Below are 19,891 nucleotides of genomic sequence, written 5' to 3' on the forward strand. Positions count from 1 at the left end.
AACGTACAGCAACTGTTATATAAATATACGAAGTATTTTTAGGTTGTGCTTGCAACCAGTGTTGGACAGATAACAAATAAGCAACTTACTCTCAATTGTTATTAAAAATTCTCAAATAGTCAAAACAAATTTCAACAATAAGACAAGATTATTTCATCAAAAACTGAATAAACATCGATAAATAAAAATCGATTCCAATAAACCTGCAACACTGTTTACAACGCAGAAGAGGGATAAAGGTGAAGTAAATAGTACAAATATATAATTTGGAAATAAACATGTTTAATTCCAAGCAAATTTTTATACAAAAGAAAATAAATTAAAAATCCATAGAATTACAATGTTCTAGTATCTTTAATACTGTCTATTGACTAGTGACTCAATGGCTCTAAAAACCATATACATACATGCATATAAGCTGAATACACATTCTGAAGTAGGTACAGACTACTTAACAAGCGATTATGGCACAATGTGACTTAATCGAAACAACAGTACAATGTACATATGTACATATGAAAGCTGATGTCCATAGAAGTTGACGTTCCAGTTGGACTTCATGGTTGGCACAACTGAAGTCCGTTAAGGAGAGCCCGCGCCGGGAATAGTACTTCCTCTCTCTGATGAAAGGGTGGCATGCATACAGCTTCGATGATCCCTTCGTGTCTCCACGATGTCCATCTTGGCTGACCAGCGGCGGACTCCGTCTGGAAGGCCTGTTGTGCGAGGCTCTGTTCCCTTATCGGTTCGCTTCCCATTGTTAAACAGGTAAGGATGATTAAGTGAAGAAACCCAGGAAGAAAAGAATAAAGCTGCAGCCTTTTCCTTCCGTTCTTCACTTTCTGCCCCATTGCAACATCTTGTTATTGTGAGAGTATTTGTTCAAAGAGCCGTTGCTACCCTTCGAACTGTCGCTGCCGGAGCTCGACACACTTTCTGATCTTCTAATCGACTTCTTGGTCGGGTCCAAAAGCCGGTCCAGCATCTGGCGGATGGTGCTGTGTTTGCGGTTGAACGGGTTCGTGTACATGGTTGCTATACTTTCGAACACAATCCAGTGATTGACACTTTTGCACGAGAATTATCTTGTAACGGTCACTTAGAGAACTCGTTGTATCGTTCGCTGATATCCGAGCGTGCACGTAGTTCGTACTACGAATGATTGCGACGCGCCGCTGTCCACTTTTATATAGGCGTCGCGTTCGGTGGCCTTCGTTCAGGCTCGGCCAACGTCGGCGCGAGACGCACAAGCCACAGGTGCATCGGCGATACTACGAACAAGTGCGGCTCATTCTCTTCGGCGACGAAATTGCATATCGACGAAAGTCAGGGGTGAAGGGTTCTTTGTACGTCCACCTTTCGCGGCAGGGAGAAAAAAAAAAGATGAAAAATAAAAGCGGACTCGAAGCCGTCCATCGGCAACTGGACTGGCGCATTCGCTCGGAAAGGCACCGAGGAAAACACGAAACAGCGAAAGGAAAGAATGCGATGCAAAGGATCACGGGTAGTTCGTAGAAATCGATCGTAGATAAATGTACCCTCCGGCGAGAGTTTGTTGATATTATTTTAAATGAGTTGGAATGGATCTATAGATCATTTTCAATGAAATAGGTAATCCCATGGAAATTCAAGCGTCACTAAAATCATGCTACCTAACTTACAATAACCTTAAGGTTAGGTTAGGCTCGCAAAAATTGCAAACTGAACCTCGAATGATCCAAAAGTGCCACCTAAAAATTACCTCAAAATTTGAGATGAACCAATAATTCTGTAAAATTTTCTAGAACCTAGCCAAGATGTCTGCAAGATAGAACTCATAGCAGGAGATTATCTAGCAGACAAAATTATTCGGCGCCTTGAATTAGATAGAATCAGTGCCCTTGACTCGAACTTAGATGCAATAGAAATAAATGTCTTATCTTGGAAGTGGTTTTCTGTTGCATTTACTTAGTTCTAACTGAACTCGGTGATACTTAAGGTCATGGAAATTGATAACCAGGCGAATTCGATGGAAATAGATTGTTATTCAACGAAATAGTGCATTTGCTGATGTGTTTTATTGTGCTGAAAAACTTAGAGTAATGTAAACCAAATATGCACTTGTAGTTTCCTGGAAAGATAAATTTAACTTACAGTCGAAGTCAGCAGTGAAGTACACTTACTACTTCTATTGTAGATAAGGTTAACTTGCGTTTATTTTCTTCTTCTAAAAAACATAACTGTACAGAGTCTGGCTATAGTTTCAAGATTTTTAAGTTTTCAGTAAAATTAAGAGTATGTGAATTGTAATAGCAAAATTTGTTTAACTAAAAATAGTTTTTATAAAGTAACAAGCCTTTCCCTATTTTAAGTGTCTCGCCATTTCCTTACATTAATATTAGATTAATTAAGAATTTTCTGACCTAAAATCCTAATATTCAAACACCAACAGAAAAATAATCCACTTTATCTAAACTTATGTTTTTACTTACTTCCATATCAGTTTACTTGATGATTACAAGTCAGACTGATATTAACATATTCATGACCTGTACGGTTAAAATGCGTCGAAGACTGACAATAATTAATTAATTGCTGTGTATAAATGATGTTTTACGTATTTAGTGATAATTTGAATATTCAAGGACAATATGCTATTTATAAAGCAGCGATTTACTTACAAGCAAAAAATTTCTAAATGTAGCTGCAATTTGGTGGCCAAGAAGCGAACTACTCCCCATAAGATGGCGTCGAATAGTAAAGGGCTTAAGTCGAAAGACTACCGACATGACTAACCTACTTAATTATGCTCCAAATCCCTATAGGTTCATTGGGAAATATCTCAAACTTCCAACGGTCAGTTTGCCTCGGATTCCCATGGAAATTCAGATGTCATTCGCATATGGATAACGTAGAACCCATTCCCCAACGAAATATAATCCATCCGGTTTCACGTTATTTCATCGTCACGAATTAATTACAACGTTTCATTTATTAAGTCCGCCGTCATAATTGTGTGATTCCCATGGGAATTTGAGGAAAGTATGCTATCTTAAATCTCAGAAGTAGAAAATAGTCTTGTAACTGCAATAATGAAAGCGTGAGGTAATATTTCTTCCCAGCGTAGAATTTAATTCAGTGCGCGATAAAACGTTCGAAGGCAGTGATAAAGGTCAGAGGTGAAGCGACAAAATATCAAACACGTGTAGATTAGTATCTAGCATGTAAATAGATCTGTAGACAGTCAAATTCGTTCAGTTATTTGATGACTGTCTTCTGGTATAATACTTTTTCAGTTCGGTGAACTTTGCACTTAGGTGTACACTCTATTTTCTATTTTAAATAAATAAATTCCATGATTTTATACTCATTTTTAGTTTTAAATGTACATCATTAAAATCTGAAAATAGTACTTCAGTAATACATTAGAAAGATTAATTAATGATTATGATATTAGGGTGCTTTGGATCCGAAAAGTCAAAGCTATCTTTGATAATTTTTTCTGGAAAAATCATGATGTAAATTAAAAATCTGTTATATACCTTTTATTGTACACAGTTTAAGGAATACAAGAATATTTTTAGATCTTCTATATTCAACAAAATGGCGGCGCTGTAGCTGCCTCACTGGTACAGTTACCCTACACACCCTCTCAAAAACAATCATCATGAGGCAGCTCCCATGCCGCCATTTTAATACCTATAGAAAATCAAAAAATATTTTGGTATTCCTTAAGATACGTACAACAAAACATATATCCCAGATTTTCTATATACCTTATGATTTTTCTAAAAAAAATTATCAAAAATAGCTTTGATGGCTAACCTAACCAAACTCTCTATCCAATGATTGGTAATGAAAACTGCTTACACGTATGTTGATTAATTCTTATTCAAAGACCTTCTAACCACGGTGGACTAGGAAAAGAAAATTATGAAATCTCCCTGTTACTCACGCTTCCAAATGGGATGATCCCCTTATAGCGACCAGCCATGTCACCTCCATGGAATGTTTAAGTCACAGCGTATTACTCGAGGAAATTGTCATGATGGCCATGTCTGGGATGGAGTAAACATGCAGGTAGATAATCATCGGGGAAATCCCTTCGGATATGTCCTTCGCTGTCGATATACGTCTTCTTCCTGTTAACGACCTTACTGGCATAGCACTCGATAAAAACTGGTATTCTGAAATAAAAAAGTATCGATCATAACAAATCGTCCTTGTCTACTATGAAAATCATTGTTCATGCATACGTTAAATCATGCAAAACAGGAAATGAACGTTTGGACACGAAGCTTTATCATAATCAACAAATTTTTATCCTGACGTTCGAATCAATTTTTCTTCTTAATGTAATTCATTTTTCAAATAAGATGAGGATCTTTTTTCACGAATTGCTGACGCAAACAACAAGTCTGAGTTTTTTGAGAAAGCGTGCCCTAAAAAATGTCTCCTAACCGGTTGAGAATTCATTTTACATCTTTTTTTGTCTTCGCTGTATGTAAATTAACAGTCACACGTGTATTCCATTATCAGTGGTACGATTAAGATGTAACACATTTGAAATGGTAACATTATCCGCATGTCTGAGTGCCATAAAACGTAATTCTTCTTATGCAATGATATCTACATAGCGTCTTTCGACTCATTACTTTTTCCATTTGTATATTTACAAAAAAAAAAACGCGTATTAGTACAAGCAATTCTCTAGAATATTTTAAAATTCAATTGAATGGAAATGTCAACGTCGGTTCAAGGAATACATAAAAATCCGGTCGGCAAATAAAAGAGTTATACAAAGTAATAATTATTGAACGGAGATGAAAATATAAGAGAATCTAATTAATGATAATTCGGGGATTTAAATATTGATTGACGGATTGGAAAAAATTATTTAATTTTTCTTAGAAACTTGCATCATTATTTATTGACAAGCCATTGATTTCGTATTGATTCCTTTGCAAGAATTATAAAATTTTAAAAGTGTGAAACTTTGATTCTTAAAATTGTTTCTGGAAAAAGTATGTTTTGAAAGCGAGTATATTTATTCGGAATAACCCATTTAAATTTGAAAAACAAATGATTCAGCGTTGTCATATAACTAAGGATTTTTATAAAAACATAATTGAAAACTCGTTATATTTTTATTACGCGTATTTCGTATAATAGTTTATTGTTTATTCTTATGAATATTGATGGTAAATGTCCAGTTTGAGCTTAAGTAGGACTAAGTACCGTGCATCTCCGACTCTCCGGACGGATCCTCAGAAGTTCTCATAAATACCAATTAGGTCAAAAAAGATTCAGATATTCTATTAACTTTCTCCTATCAGATCAAGTAACTTTAACCCACATTTTCAATAATTAACAAAATAACAGTGTACATAGTTGAACCGGAAACATTTAATGTACTTGACTTTAGTAATAAACATGTTGAAGGAAAAACTTAATGATCCAAGTTCCGAGGAATACTAGCGAACTGTTGTGATAGGTCTGCTAAAAAAAATTAATAACATCCTCGTTTCTCTGACGTTGGTGAAACGGTATATGTATACCGGCTTCAACGTCTCCAGGTATTTGACGTCATTCTGGGTTCAGGTACACACCTGATAGGTCGTGGCAAGCTTTGGTACAGTAAATTATTTATTTTCTTACGTCGAGTATCCACAATATGTTAAATAATTTGTAGATATGCAAAACATACCGAGTCCAAATGACGAATAAACGTAACAGTTGGACGTAAGTAAGAGATGAGCAAAAAATAAAAATTCAAAGTTGAATAGCTTATTAGTCTCGTGATCGTCTGGTGCACGAGCTACTACGTCAGTGTCAAAGACGTTAATTGCATTTTATGTAAATTACCTGTGCAGTGGAAAAATTGATATAAGAATTATTACAGTTCTTCAGTAAAAGTTCAAATGACAGAGGAAATATTCCTCATTTTTCATAAAAAGAAAAACGCATTAGTGGTGGTTTTATATTATTGGCCTTCACGGTTTTATTATTATGTCAGTCATTATGGAAGGGATTTAATTTAAATTCTACAATGTTATAATAAGATCTTATAGAATTACTCAATTTTTAATATTTTGATTTTTTGTATATTTTTGATATTATTTTATTTTTTTAATGGTAATATAGCAATGAGTGGTGCAGAAATCCTTTAAACGTCCATATATAGTATATTTACCCTATATGTTCAGACTAAGAATGATAAAAAAATTAATTTTAATAATTTTCAAATATAATTGACAAAATTTAAGGTATCGCATTTATAAGAAATCGAGAACGTTCAAATTCAAATATAAGAAAATTAATTGCTGTATTTGAGACTGAAAACACATTAAAATTTATGTTATTTGTTTTTGTTTGTTACATAGCTTTCAAAATTGACGTAGATACTTCTTTGCTCTGACTAATATCTTTTTGTTAGAATACATTAGTAAGTCTGGTTACAAAAACGAAGGAAAAATAATACTTAATGAATTACAGACACGTACTTGATTACTTTTGAAATTAATTTGAAAATTTAAACTATCGTTACTTTTTTATATATTTAATTTTCCTATAAGCAAACAATTCATATTTATATTACAAAAATATTATTTTTCATTATTTTAAAAAAAAAAGGAAAGTTCAAAGGAAAGGGTCAATTTATAATTTCTAAAAAATTTTTGAAAAATTATATCTTTCATAATTAATAGGTATCATGATGATCTAATATTGAAACTCTGAATTCAAAATCGAATTTTTTGGGTGAAAAGTCTACTGCTTTAGTCATTCAAATCTCTACTGTTGTGGATATGTAAATATGAATGGAATAATCTGGAGAAGTACAAAAACCCAAATCAGGTTGCAGACCGGTAATAGGTTCAAAATCTAGAATCTTCTTGTTTTGAATACTTATACTCTTACTTTGAAAAATATAGAACAGCATCGGTTTTAAAGAGAACCAGTTCTATAGAACTACCAAATTCAAAGAATAAATTACAAATAGAAATTCCACGCTATTCTAATTAAAATTAATTTTTATTTTAACAAATAATATTCAAAATTATACTGCTTCTAATAAAAAGATAAAACACATGTTTATTATTTATAATAAACAGTTTTAAAAAACCTGAACTTATGAATAAATGTTGTATCTAACAATAAGTATTTTATTTAATAAATAATACAAATTTCATAACTTTTAACATGGGTCCACCCAGTTCATCCATATTTTAATCCATCCATATATTATGTTATTTTTTAAATTCATTAATTTTACTTTTTTAACTGAATTTTCAAGTTTCTTCTCGAAAATGTCATTCTAACGAATTGAAGAAAGAAGAAAATCGTGTAACCTTATTACAATGACCTCGTTAGTCATAAAGGAAGCAAAGTTACGATTTACATTATAATAATTGGACAAAATTCGCAAACTTTCTTCCCACCTACAGCGTTTACAATTGTAGTGAAAGCTAAAACTTTCTTCTGAAAGTTTTGCTAAATCTCATCGATATTTCTATTGGTTCCATTATAAGACCATCTTCTCCTTACTTTCAAATTTTATAAAATATTCTACTGATTCCTTTTAAATACACATTTACTCTTTTTTTTATATATTTACTTAGGTACAAAACAAATTTTATTTTAGTCAGTCATCTCCGACATTTTTAATATAAACTTACTTTATTTTGTCTTCTAACATTTTTCAGAGAGGCACGCAGGCATCTCTACTGTGAGACGAGCAATTTGCGTTTAGAAATGCAAACACAGTACACGTTACATATTCATGACTTTTCTTGTTAACAACGCCTTTTTACTATTTTTACCGTTCTACCAAATTATTCAAACAAAAGGTGACTTTACGTAAATGCAAAAGATTTGTTCCGCTTAATCTTCTGATCCTTATTTGTCATCGATGCTTTTTAATTTTGAAGTACCAATTGCAAAAATGACGTACACCATTCAAACAAAAAAAATACTATTTATTAATTTAGAAAACGAAAATAATATGAAATACGAAATTACATTAAAATTGGGACTCTCTCCATGGTCCGCCGTTCAAGGGTTAATTAATTCATAAAGATATAAACTTTATAATTGTATTGAATTACCTTTAATCCATTTGTTTTCAAAATTGAACTAGTGAATATTACTTTTCAAAATAACGACAAATTTATATAACATTATTTATTACCAGTGGTAAGATATCTTGACATATCACGGAGGAAAATAAGCATATCTTGGCGTACTTTTCATATTTTGCAAAATTAATATTAAATATGTGAGCAACAGAAACGCAGTAGGTTTCAAAAATATTCATCGATCCTTTAAAACATAATAACTTTTTTGAAATTGAACCAAACGATATAAAGTTCTATTGGAAAGCTAGAAAAATTAATTTACTGAAAATTATGTAGATTCAGAATGCAATATAAAAATCAAACGTTACCCAATAATTTATTGCTCAAAATTTATGGATCGTTATTTTACTACAAATTTGTTTAACATACAGATTGCTGTACGAATGTTATCAAAAAGAACCGCAGGGGTTTTTGAAAAATAAACGAGAATATCCGGTTTGATGGCGAAGCCGTTTGAATACATGCTCGGTCGAAAATAAAACTAACACGTGTAAAAGCGTGAACCCCCGAAAACCAGTCTCCAAATTTTCTCCCTGTGAAAATAAAATAATATGAAGGGGCTTAAGAGATGGAATTGACGCACGAGAATCTTGTTTGGCTAAGATAACAAAGAAACGATTGTTTAACTTTTAGCTTACTGTAATCATCTTACACAATAATCTTCAACAATGTTAATTACAAGTTGTAAATCGTAGTCTTCTGTTGTGCAAACAATTTTGGGAATTTTATACATTTCCAGTTATAACATTAACCCTTGAACAGTGGAACCTGGGTCAATTGCGAACCAAACTCGCGGTGTAAAATTTGGAAAATGAAAATAACATGAAAATTGAGGCTCTCCCCATGGTCCGTTGTCTAAGGATTAATATAAGAATATGATTTATTTGCAAAAATTTTAATAATTTTCCTTAAAAATTAAAATCCTTTTTCCCCCTCTTGTTTACTTGCGATCTGATCAACCGGTTTTTTATATTATTGGACAATTTGGAATTTTAGTATTTTCATATTCTGTGATCTTTTTACAGTTTTTAATAAAATATCGCACTTTATAGTATGGCATATGGAATACTGGTGATCTGCATTATAATGCTAATAAGTATTCAGAAATTCATAATGTAACCATTCTTTTTTTAGTTTAAAAAAATTTATTTTATTAATTTTCAACTATTGAGCCTTAATATTGAATCAGTGTGGATCGACCACGTCCTTTCAAGGACCAACCAGGTCGTTGAACTTACTCTAGTAAACCAGTTGAGTCTCTTGGGAGGTACACATCAGTGTAGGACGTTATTCAAGTGACTTAAGGATTTAAATTTTAATAGTTTTTACCTACTTATTCATTCATTCCTTATTCGAAAAGGAAGCTTATTAATTATAAATATATCCTCTTGCAAATCGATAAATTAAATATTTATTAATCATGAAATGTCTATATTCAAAATTGGCAACCCAATGGTACCTTTTTGTAACGACAAAATAAAGGCCGAACAAATACTTTATTCCAACAAGATATATGGCTAACTGTTCATAGAAAGGTGCAGAAAAAATACTAGCAAAAAATATGGGTTCGAGAGAAGGTTGTTAGAAATTTCTTGAACTTAAGTGCCGTTCCCTCGATTTCATTCAACTAATCCTACATTCCACGACCAACCATATACATTACCGTCCATTAGAAGTGAAAGTGCCTCTCTCCCACTGTGCGGAATCATTTCGATCGATCGGAAGGTTTAATGGATAACCTTGTTACCAAGGACACCCTAGGTCATTGTCATCGTCGAGTAGCACGAAGTCAATGATTCGATACAGTGGATTATGGTGAATGCATGGAACATTCCAGAAGAAGATACGTTTTCTTCCCTTTATTGCAACATGTATGAAGTGGTACGAGGCCGATCGAACGGTTCGCTTCCCAAAACCTTGAAAAGAACTTCAGGGAAACGTAGTTAATTATGTAATTGTCCGAATTAACTTTATAATGATACTGAAATGAGTATGAATTAAATATTGCAAAATTTGAATTATTTTTGAACTGCGTAAGTAATTTTTGCAATAAAGATAGAGACTTGTAATTAGAGTTCCAATATGTCTGACTATGTCAGATGATCCGTTATGTTTCAAGAGGAATATTTCAATGCACAAAACAGACTACAAATGACCAGTAGGAATGATTGTAGTAGAATTTCACACGATTAATTCGAAGAATATCAAGGAATTAATCGCCATTGGTGACCACTTCAAATAGGGAGGTCAATTGTTTCATTTGCTTCTGTGACGCACATGGCACACGTTGAATTCAAAGAATCAAGAATAAGATTGGTGCTGAGTGTCTTCAAAATAATAAGATCAATTTTGCAAGATTATTTATTGTAAATTAAAGTGATTTAGCTTTATGAAACTTTCTAGAATGTTTAGCCCCGGTTTGCAATAATTTTTTAAATAAATTATGTAACATGTCAAGTGTTATCTTGCAATAGGATGATTTATTATTTTTCTTGACAAGAAAAGTTGCATTTCTCTTTAATCCATAGATAGTAATATATTGCATAATTGGATCTTAAGTTCGCTATTTTGTGAAATCAATTGAAAATAATTGACCAATTATGTAAATTGTAACGCAGAACTCAATAATAAAAGATACGAGACTAGCTGCGTCATTACGATTCTCATTCTCTGTAACACTGATTGCATCAATACAATACACGTGTATGCAAGTGTTTTTACCCTTTCATAACAAAAATTTTTAATTACAAAAATGAATTTTAAATTAGTTGAGAAATAATTTCCCTAATGGGGCTGAAACTTGATATGATTTGATGACACAAAAGTATTGCAAAATAGCACTTATAATATATCAAATTAAAGCTTAGAAATTTCTAAAAATAACTGTATAAATAGTTCGTCAATATTTTTAATACAAAATGGCTGATGCTAATTAGAACGAACAATGGATTCATTGATTGCTGTTTAATCAGTGTTCAGTCCAAGGCAATTTATATTAAAATTATTAATAAAACCTTAATGCAATTATTTTTATTGAACTTTAAGCTTTAATTTAACGTACCACAAGCGTCATTTAATAATACCTTTATGTTATTAAATCATATCAGACTGCACGTGCTGCAAAATCAGTCATTGCTTACTTCAATTAACAACCAGCCATTTTGTATTAATAATATCAATGGAACGTTTGTGTAGTCATTTTTATCAAACTTTAAGCTTTAAATTGATATAACACAAGCGATATCTTACGGTACTTTTATGTCATTTAATCCGCCATTTGTTATGCAACGACCTAATAATTATTTTAAGAATGAAAACAGAAACTAAGGAGTTAAGAAATTGCACAGCATGTCCCGAACTAGTAGATAAAGAATGATACCAAATGCGTAATAAAATTGTAATAAAATTTTTCTACTTTTGACATTTCCAATACTTTTTAAATAATATATACTGTTTCATAATTTTGTCCACCAGTGTACATCATGTACCACCCTCGAAGGGCTATTCACTTCATTTTAATGATAAAATAGTAAATTCCTTGTATATGCAAGTGATACTCATGTCCGGCACGGGATTTACCGTATTTCTGCAGTTCATCGATAGGGGAACGGCGAGCATAAGTAGCCGTCACAAGGTCAAAGGACAGAGACATCACATGATATATATTAATATTATCCAACACTAATGCAACTAGCTCTTGTGACATTGAGTCTAGACAGTGTGTCGCAACAATCTTCTATCTTTGTTCCCGGCAATTCATTAATGTACCGCCACCATGAATAAACGATTCAGAACACTTATCTCCCGCTTAATTGGCGTTCTCGTTCCCGATAAACCTGTGCATTATGTTGGACAACATTGAACAGTAAAACGGCACTCGAGCAAACTTGCACAGACATATTTTAACCCTCCGAGGTAATATATCTGCTCTTAACTACCTCATCACCACACCATTCTGAATATTTATTATCCTGACTTGACACGCCATAGTGATACAATGGATTTTTACAAGCCTTATCGCAATTTGTTTTAAACATAAAATAGATAAAAAGTTTCTTTGTAAGGAATTTTTATAATCATTGTAGTTACCGTCAGTAATAGGGTAGGGTAGGTAGGGTAAGTCTAGGTTAATAAGGTTAGATTAGGTCTGGATTAAGTTTAAGTTTGGATTAGATTTAGATTAAGTATATAATTGCTTAATTCATGCCTTTCGTAAATGGAATGATAAAGGATTAACTCAAAGTATGGAAATTTTTAATATTTAAATGAAAGATACTGTTAAATAATATCTATAGAAAGGATTAATGAAAGACTACACTCTGCTTCTTCAGGGCTGACCTAAACCTGGTTTGTAAAACCGGGTACATTTCGTACCTCCTCACTAAATAATACTGTCAGTGTCATCTAGAGATGAAATGCTGAATTATGATCACAATTCAGATTTACCAACACTCCACCAGTTTAAATTATCATTTTTGAGACTTTAATAAATAAATAATAAATAAATAATAAATTTTAATAAATATATGAATAATCTAATATCAAGCTAAGAGCTACAGTAGGGAGATTTATATTTCTTAATTGAAGCACTTCGAAATTGGTTATATTTTTTGATATTATTTCATTTGAATTACATTAGAGTCATAAACTGTTCTATTTACCCCAATAAATTAAGAGTCGCTTATTTTATGAAAAGAAGTAATTTTCAAAATATGACAAACAACTTAAAAAATGTATGCATAACTTTGAGTAATTTAGGCTTCTTTTAGTTAAAACTAAACGTAATGTCCATATTTTTTATTAATTTACCTTTCTGGCTCTCCCTGTCTCTCCCAATTTCTCCCGGTCTCTCCCTCGGGATCCATGTTGCACCCGAATGTATAACACAAACTTACAAACATTATTAAACATCAACTATTGCACGTACCCAAAATTAAATACACGTGGACCTCCGCGTGGGAACAAGCTTTGCACATGCGCATTAATTCCTCTTGGAGGGGCAAAGCCCTCCGTTCAGTACATGGAGGCTAAGAATGGAAACATTATTTTATAATTGTCACTTGTCGCGTCGGTACCAATTAAAATATTTTTTACATACTGTCATGTGAATACGAAAGTAAATTCCTATAAATATCTCAATAAATGGCCTAAGTGCGATTGGTACATATGTGAGAAAAATTAATGTATAGAATGGAGTTCTTTTCAAATTGTATAATAGAGTAGTGATTTGAAATTGTGTGGTTTAAATAAATAAATGTCAAGATTGACTGTGAAAAGAACATATATTGACTGAAAGTTATCCTGATTTATACAGTATTTATTCATTGCTAAACTTAGAAGAAAATTCTGACTGAAAATAATAGTATTATTATAAAAATCCTTAGTTATTTGAATACTTTAATTATATACAGAAAGTGAACAAAATTTTAATGTTCAATGAAAACAATAGAAATATCAGTGGTATTAATTATAAGTAACATGTTTTATTATTAGAGAAATTATACCACTTTATTGTAAAGGATAAGAAAATCTATGATATATTTTTAAAGAAAATCTAATCAATGAAACACATTATCAAATTAAGTAATCTTATCCTTATTTCTATGTATACCAAAGAATTATTGCCAATCTTCTACCATCACCCTGTTTCATGATATTTTAAACCACAGTGGTTCGTGCAGATGTTACGTAATCTATAAGCCTAATGAAAATCATAAGTTTACAATAATCATCAAAGTAATTATAAAGTATTTGCCAAAGATAAATGTGTGTTAATATAATTCAATTTCAATGTAAATAAAAGATTGTACATATGGGTTTCACAAAAATATTCAAACGCATGCTCTATGCAAATTTTGCATCATGCAGCACCAAAGCAATAGGAATATTAGCACCATTAACAATTCCACCATTGCATATTGCATTTCTGTATTACTTTTGGCAAGAGTATGCAAGAGACGTGGACAAACAATATTGTTCTTGCTCATGTTGGGATACAGTGTTCAAGGGTAAGTTTAGATTGTTTAAATAATATTACATTCTACAAGAAACAAGCTTTTCCAAAACAAATGTTATTATAGGATCATACGAATCTGGGATTGCTTCGTATAAACACATGTACTTTAATGCAACATCAAATACCCTAAAAATATGGGTGACTATTGTAATTGGGGTAATTACTTTCTATGAAGTAGTGAAACATTTAACATGGCTAGCATTTCAAAATCGTCTTAGACTCTGTATGATGATCCTTTTCTCAACTGCTATTTTCTCTCATTATTACACTTGGTGGGTTTATATGAACTATTGGAATGATGAATTCTATTCCCAATGGTACCATCAGCTGTTTTTTTCTATCACTGAGCTGATATCTACTTTCCTGGTTGTTCATCTGGCAGATAATAAAAATCCAGTAACTCATAGAAAAGCATTTGGTATAGCTGCAATAGCTATCTTGCATATTGTAGCAGGTGGTTGGGATCAATTTGTTGCTAATGTTGTTAGAGGAGAAGGGTATGCACATCAGGTAATATTGGTAACAATATTGCTTGTAATTTTAATACACATTCGTAATATATAGTTGGCATTTTATATGCAATAGGTGGTACGTGATCTTGGATTTATGATCCCAGATATTCTTCACGTTGCTATTCCATTATGGGCAATTAAATGGAAAAATATATATAATCTTCCTGGTTCAGCCAAACGAGATCCGAGTATCAGAAGAGATTTAGCTTATATGTTAGGAATGATATGCATAGGATTATGCATCTGTGCCATACTGTAATTTAACAGTTACAATGCCTAAAAAATAGTGTCTTAAAAATAATGAACCCTTTGATTTGATTTATTTTCATATCAAAGGTATTTACATTTATACATATATGAATGTTGGTGAAACATATTAGGTATGTTTATGTTTATTTATTGTACTTAAAATTGACTTAGCCATTTAGCGAGTTCCGTCACAAAATGACTCCCACTGCCAATTAATTACTTAATTTTGTAGAAACAAAGCTTTTTTTATTCTTTTGCGACGCGTTTCATAGTATTATTAAAAATCAAACATTTTATTTATTTAATAGTAGTATTACACTAACAGGCCTGTAGAGTACAATTTATTTTAAACAGCAAGCTTTTTTAAGTTGTTTATTCCCATCTTTCTTGCCTACCACATAAATATATATCATAAACGACGAAGTTTAGAAGTTACAATCAAAAGTTCACATTTTTCAAATATCAAAACAAATATTGCACTTATTGTTATTCGTCTCGATTAAATAATGAAGATATAGTGAACACCATTGCAACAACTAAACATTTGTGTATATGGGAATGTGTGAGTGTGCAAAATGAGTTGATAAACATAATAAGTTACCTATTTTCTAACAACGAATGTATTCTCAGTTTAAAGAAGTACTTACAAGAATTATCGAAACTTATTTAGATGCAAGTTGAAAGGTAAAATCATTTTGCAACATTTAAAATATTTATCAATATATTTTTGTAAATGTTATTAATATCACTGGTATATGCGAAGCATTGTTATTATACCTTTATAATGTTTAATGCATTCGTTTAAATTGCAAAGTATAAAACTATACATACAAGGTATACAACAAAATACATATCGTATACAATATTGAATAATCATTGAAAAATAATTATAAATGAAGAGAATGTATGATACGGATTATTAGCAGTCATCGAAAACCAATTGTTGTTGTCAATGAACGTAAGGCTACAACAAAGTGCCTACATGCAAAGTGAATTATTTTTAGCAATATCATTGCATTAAATATAACGTGTAAATTGATTCTAAAGACGATGATAGTTACCGTTTAAGAACTTCAAATTCAAACATAGAGCTTTAATTTATCTAACAGTGAAATAATTTTAAGTAATCGTTTTACTTAAATTTTCTTTCTTTTCTAACAGTATTTTTTTTATTTATTTATTATATATTTAAATACAATTAATATTTTCATTACAATTTTAATTATCGTTTAAAATCTTAGATTAAATTTTCACTCCTTTTCATGAAACTAAAATATATTAATTTCATAACAATTTATAATAATCCTTTGTCAAAAATATTGTACAATTACCTATCAGTATTTGCCCTTAATCGTATCATAGCATATCAAAAATTTGTGATCGTATAATACAATGTTGATAATACGACGTATATCGCGAAATCTCTGGTTGCCAATTCATTGTAATATTTTAAACAATTTTCTACGTCCATTGAAAAGAGTCTAATTTGTTTCGTATTTTTACAATTTTTCGTAAAGAATAAGTTCGTGCGAGATGTGTATCATATTATATTAAATAATATAATAAGAACATGAATTATAAACAGAATGTATTTAGTTTGAAAATATGGTGAAAAAAGATATATGTAAATAAAAGTACAATTTACAAACATTTTATCTTTTTTCTTCAAAAAATTTGACACTCGTTTATGCTTATCATTTAATGGTTTTTATGTGTATTCTAACATGACCTCTTTTTATAAAACTTAATGTAATCCTTATCTGTACTCAGTTATCTTTATTTGCTTTTGTTGAATCATAAATGTACCATTTCCTGTCAATTGGAGAAAAAGTTTCGGTTTGTACTTCCTTCTTCTGGGAGAACCTCAGGGGGATCCTTGGGGAGATCCCCAAAGAATAAGATCTTTATTATCTTTTCAAAAATTTTTCAAGATTTTTGTTTTCAACATGTATGTACAAAAAGATATTTTTATTATTTGTATGAGTACAAACACAGGAAAATGAACATTGTTTTCAATAGCAATGCAGCAATCATCCCCTTTGACCAACCAGATGCATACACCCCCTTTTTCTTCTTTTCCTGTGCGTCACGAGACAATGTTGCGCGCATGACATTTGAAAAGTTGCGATTGTGAGGGCAGCTTTAGTGGCACGTTGAAAAGCGCAGGCTTCGAATCGATCCTCCACCCCCAAAGTGTCGAAAGAACAACCCTCGGCCGACGACTCTCTTGTCGACTCGGAACACAACAGTTCAAAAGCAGCCCATAAGCAAACATGGCGCTTGATTTCGCAGCCACTTACAAGGTTCTCGTGTTGGGTGATTCGAACGTCGGTAAAACCTGCATCGTGCATCGTTATTGTGACGAACGTTACTACGACACTTACATTTCAACCATAGGTGAGATGTCTTACAATACTTCTGTGCCTATGTGTTTGTGAGCTCGTTTCTATGTCTAACAACTGGTCAGTTGATCGGTTAAGCTGTTTACAATTGTTTCATAGAATCATTACTGACATTTGTTGTATGACAATAGTTGAAAATAAATTGGTAGATCCTGCTGGCTGCTACTGCAACCAGGATGTCACTTTGATCCTCCAGCTGCAGCTTGTTGACATGCATGTATTGTTAGGAGCTGCCTGGAGGACATATCCTTATTTACATAGATAATAATTAATTATTCAAATATTGGTTCTTGGAAAGATTGATTATTAAACTGCAGAATTAGTTATTTATTTGAGCTATGTAATAGTGTTTACATTTTGGAACATTCCTGTTATAGTAAATGCTAGGTTTAGTAGATGTCTTATCTGAGTTCAGTACATTGGCACTGCACTAATCATTGGCATTCCCAACTTTAGTAAAGATTCATAGTATGTTTGTAAATTCAAGTGTTTGATTAATTCTTCTTTCAATTGGCAACATTGGTGATGGGATGTGACTGGAGGGTTAAACCCCCTGGTATAATATGGAGGTCCCCCACAGTTGGGGTATCCCAAGGTGTACCACATTCTCGTTGTAGTAACATGCTCGGCTTAATCGATCAGCTGATTACCGAAAAGTATTTACTTTTCTCATCCTTAATATTGTTCGTCAAATTTTTAATTGTAAAATTAAACTAATCAGGTTTGGTAATTAAAGGAATCGAGTTTTTAAATTTCATGAATTTAATCTGATTAACTATTATTTCAACTGATATTGCAACAACCTACTTGTGAAATGACCTGATAATCTTTGTAGAATTAATTTAAAAGGTCTGATTATTACAAATAACGAATCAACAGGTATCGACTTCAAGCAAAAGATAATTAACCTGGATGGGACACCAATTAAGCTTCAAATTTGGTGAGCATTATACATTTGTTTGCTATCTAGTTCATGTATTGTCCTTTAGTTCATATATTGGGAATCTCAACATCCTTATGTCGCGAAGTACTTTCGGGAACCCGACCCAACCTAACCCGTCCCAAGTATTATGTATCAGGGTTTCAGGTTCTTGCACAATGTTGGTAATGTTGGTGCTTGAACTCTTGGGAATTTCAGCATCCTTATGTCGCGAAATACTTTCGAGAACTTGACCCAACCTAACCTGTCCCGAGCATTGAATATCCAACCAAGAATTTAGGGCTCCTATATTTCAACATATCCATTATTATTAATAATAATTCCTCTGAAGGGATACTGCTGGCCAAGAGCGATTCAGAACGCTGACCACAGCGTACTACCGGGGTGCCATGGGCATCCTTTTGATGTACGATGTCACCAGCTTAGAAAGTTTCAACCATTTGTCCTATTGGCTTCGAAACATTCAAGAAGTAAGAATGCGAAAAGACCGATAAGAATCAAATACCATTTATCGACAAGAATGATTCATGCTTCCATCCTTCTTCTTGGCAGAATGCCTCCCCGGACGTGGTGAAAGTGTTGGCGGCAAATAAATGCGATGCAACTGCGCACAGGGCTGTGGATGCTGAAAGGGGACAGAAAATAGCCGAGAACTTCGATATGCCTTTTTTCGAGGTGTCTTGTAAAGAAAATATTAACATCGAAGAGGCGTTCCTTACTTTGGCTAGAAGAATACGAGAACAACGGGGACGTCGGGTACTATTATTTATTTTATACAGGACTTATGGTACATTTGGGAGCAATGTAGACCTACCAAGTAGAGAGAGGCTCCTCCCCCTGTACTTACTAGGAAGATACACAACTATGAATTTGTCAGTTTGGGTTAATCTTTATACGGTTTAGTAGAGGACCTCGAAGTAACAATTAATAATTCATAATTTTAAGATCTTCTATTATTGTGCAAAGCTTAAGCCAAATTGATGGCTGCTTTCCTTAAAGACTAGGTTGCCTTAAGTGTACACTTGGGAGGAACCTACCCTCATTTGCCTTTAAATACAACCTCCAAAACTCGAATCACCTAAATTGTGTAGGTTTTTTATTTTTAAAGTGTGTTTGAGCCCTTTCCAACTTTAAGCTGAATAGTCTTAGGCCTTAGGCTTTTGTCAGTACCAGCTATGAGGGTTTTAAGTACTCAACCCTCACTCATCACTAATTTTGTTGCCTTATGGTTTCAGGCCAGCCTGTTCGAGGCTTCCGAAAGGGAAGGAGCCGACAGCGTGATCAAGGCTCAGTCCCCATCCCAACAGGGTGACGCTTGGAGATGCACATGTTAGTTTCTGTAATTACGGGGATCGGGACACGCTTCGAGTATCGGTAAATACGAAGTAATTCTTATCTATGGTGGCGACGTGAAACTAAAGGGAAGTCGTATCTCTGTGGGCAAAGGGCAAACGGGACGTGAATATACAGAAGGTAGAACGAGCTTTCCTTATCGAAAAAGTAGATCACGTGAGGCGTCTACGATGCAGCCGTTCGCAATACTCGAATATTCCAAAACACCAGCGTAAATTTCGCACTCATGTTCGAATGGTTTAACGTAAAAAAAAAAAGCACAAATACATTCTATGCTAAGTGTTCATATTCGCTGAACAGACTTT

At 32.6% G+C, this 19,891-nt stretch overlaps 2 protein-coding genes and 1 long non-coding RNA gene across 3 annotated transcripts; 2 read left to right on the forward strand and 1 right to left on the reverse strand.

The window, feature by feature from the left end:
• Positions 1 to 262: 262 nt before the first annotated feature.
• LOC117606764 (uncharacterized) lies at positions 263 to 13,060 on the reverse strand. The gene is made up of 3 exons (XR_004582050.2): positions 12,924 to 13,060; positions 3,935 to 4,166; positions 263 to 1,356 (listed from the first exon to the last, which is right to left on the reverse strand). It is a non-coding gene; the product is annotated as an uncharacterized LOC117606764 (long non-coding RNA).
• Positions 13,061 to 13,083: 23 nt separating this feature from the next.
• Positions 13,084 to 16,512, forward strand: LOC117606758 (uncharacterized). The gene is made up of 3 exons (XM_034329635.2): positions 13,084 to 14,122; positions 14,195 to 14,640; positions 14,716 to 16,512. The coding sequence occupies exons 1-3, from the start codon at positions 13,927 to 13,929 to the stop codon at positions 14,899 to 14,901; spliced, it is 828 nt and encodes a 275-aa protein (XP_034185526.1). The 5' UTR covers positions 13,084 to 13,926; the 3' UTR covers positions 14,902 to 16,512.
• On the forward strand, positions 14,039 to 19,608 carry LOC143305583 (ras-related protein Rab-8A-like). Its single transcript, XM_076689727.1, has 6 exons — positions 14,039 to 14,122; positions 16,911 to 17,288; positions 18,173 to 18,233; positions 18,565 to 18,703; positions 18,786 to 18,989; positions 19,469 to 19,608. The coding sequence occupies exons 2-6, from the start codon at positions 17,165 to 17,167 to the stop codon at positions 19,565 to 19,567; spliced, it is 627 nt and encodes a 208-aa protein (XP_076545842.1). The 5' UTR covers positions 14,039 to 14,122; positions 16,911 to 17,164; the 3' UTR covers positions 19,568 to 19,608.
• Positions 19,609 to 19,891: the final 283 nt, after the last annotated feature.

Source organism: Osmia lignaria, chromosome 8 (assembly GCF_051020975.1).
Source record: "Osmia lignaria lignaria isolate PbOS001 chromosome 8, iyOsmLign1, whole genome shotgun sequence".
Taxonomy (NCBI): domain Eukaryota; kingdom Metazoa; phylum Arthropoda; class Insecta; order Hymenoptera; family Megachilidae; genus Osmia; species Osmia lignaria.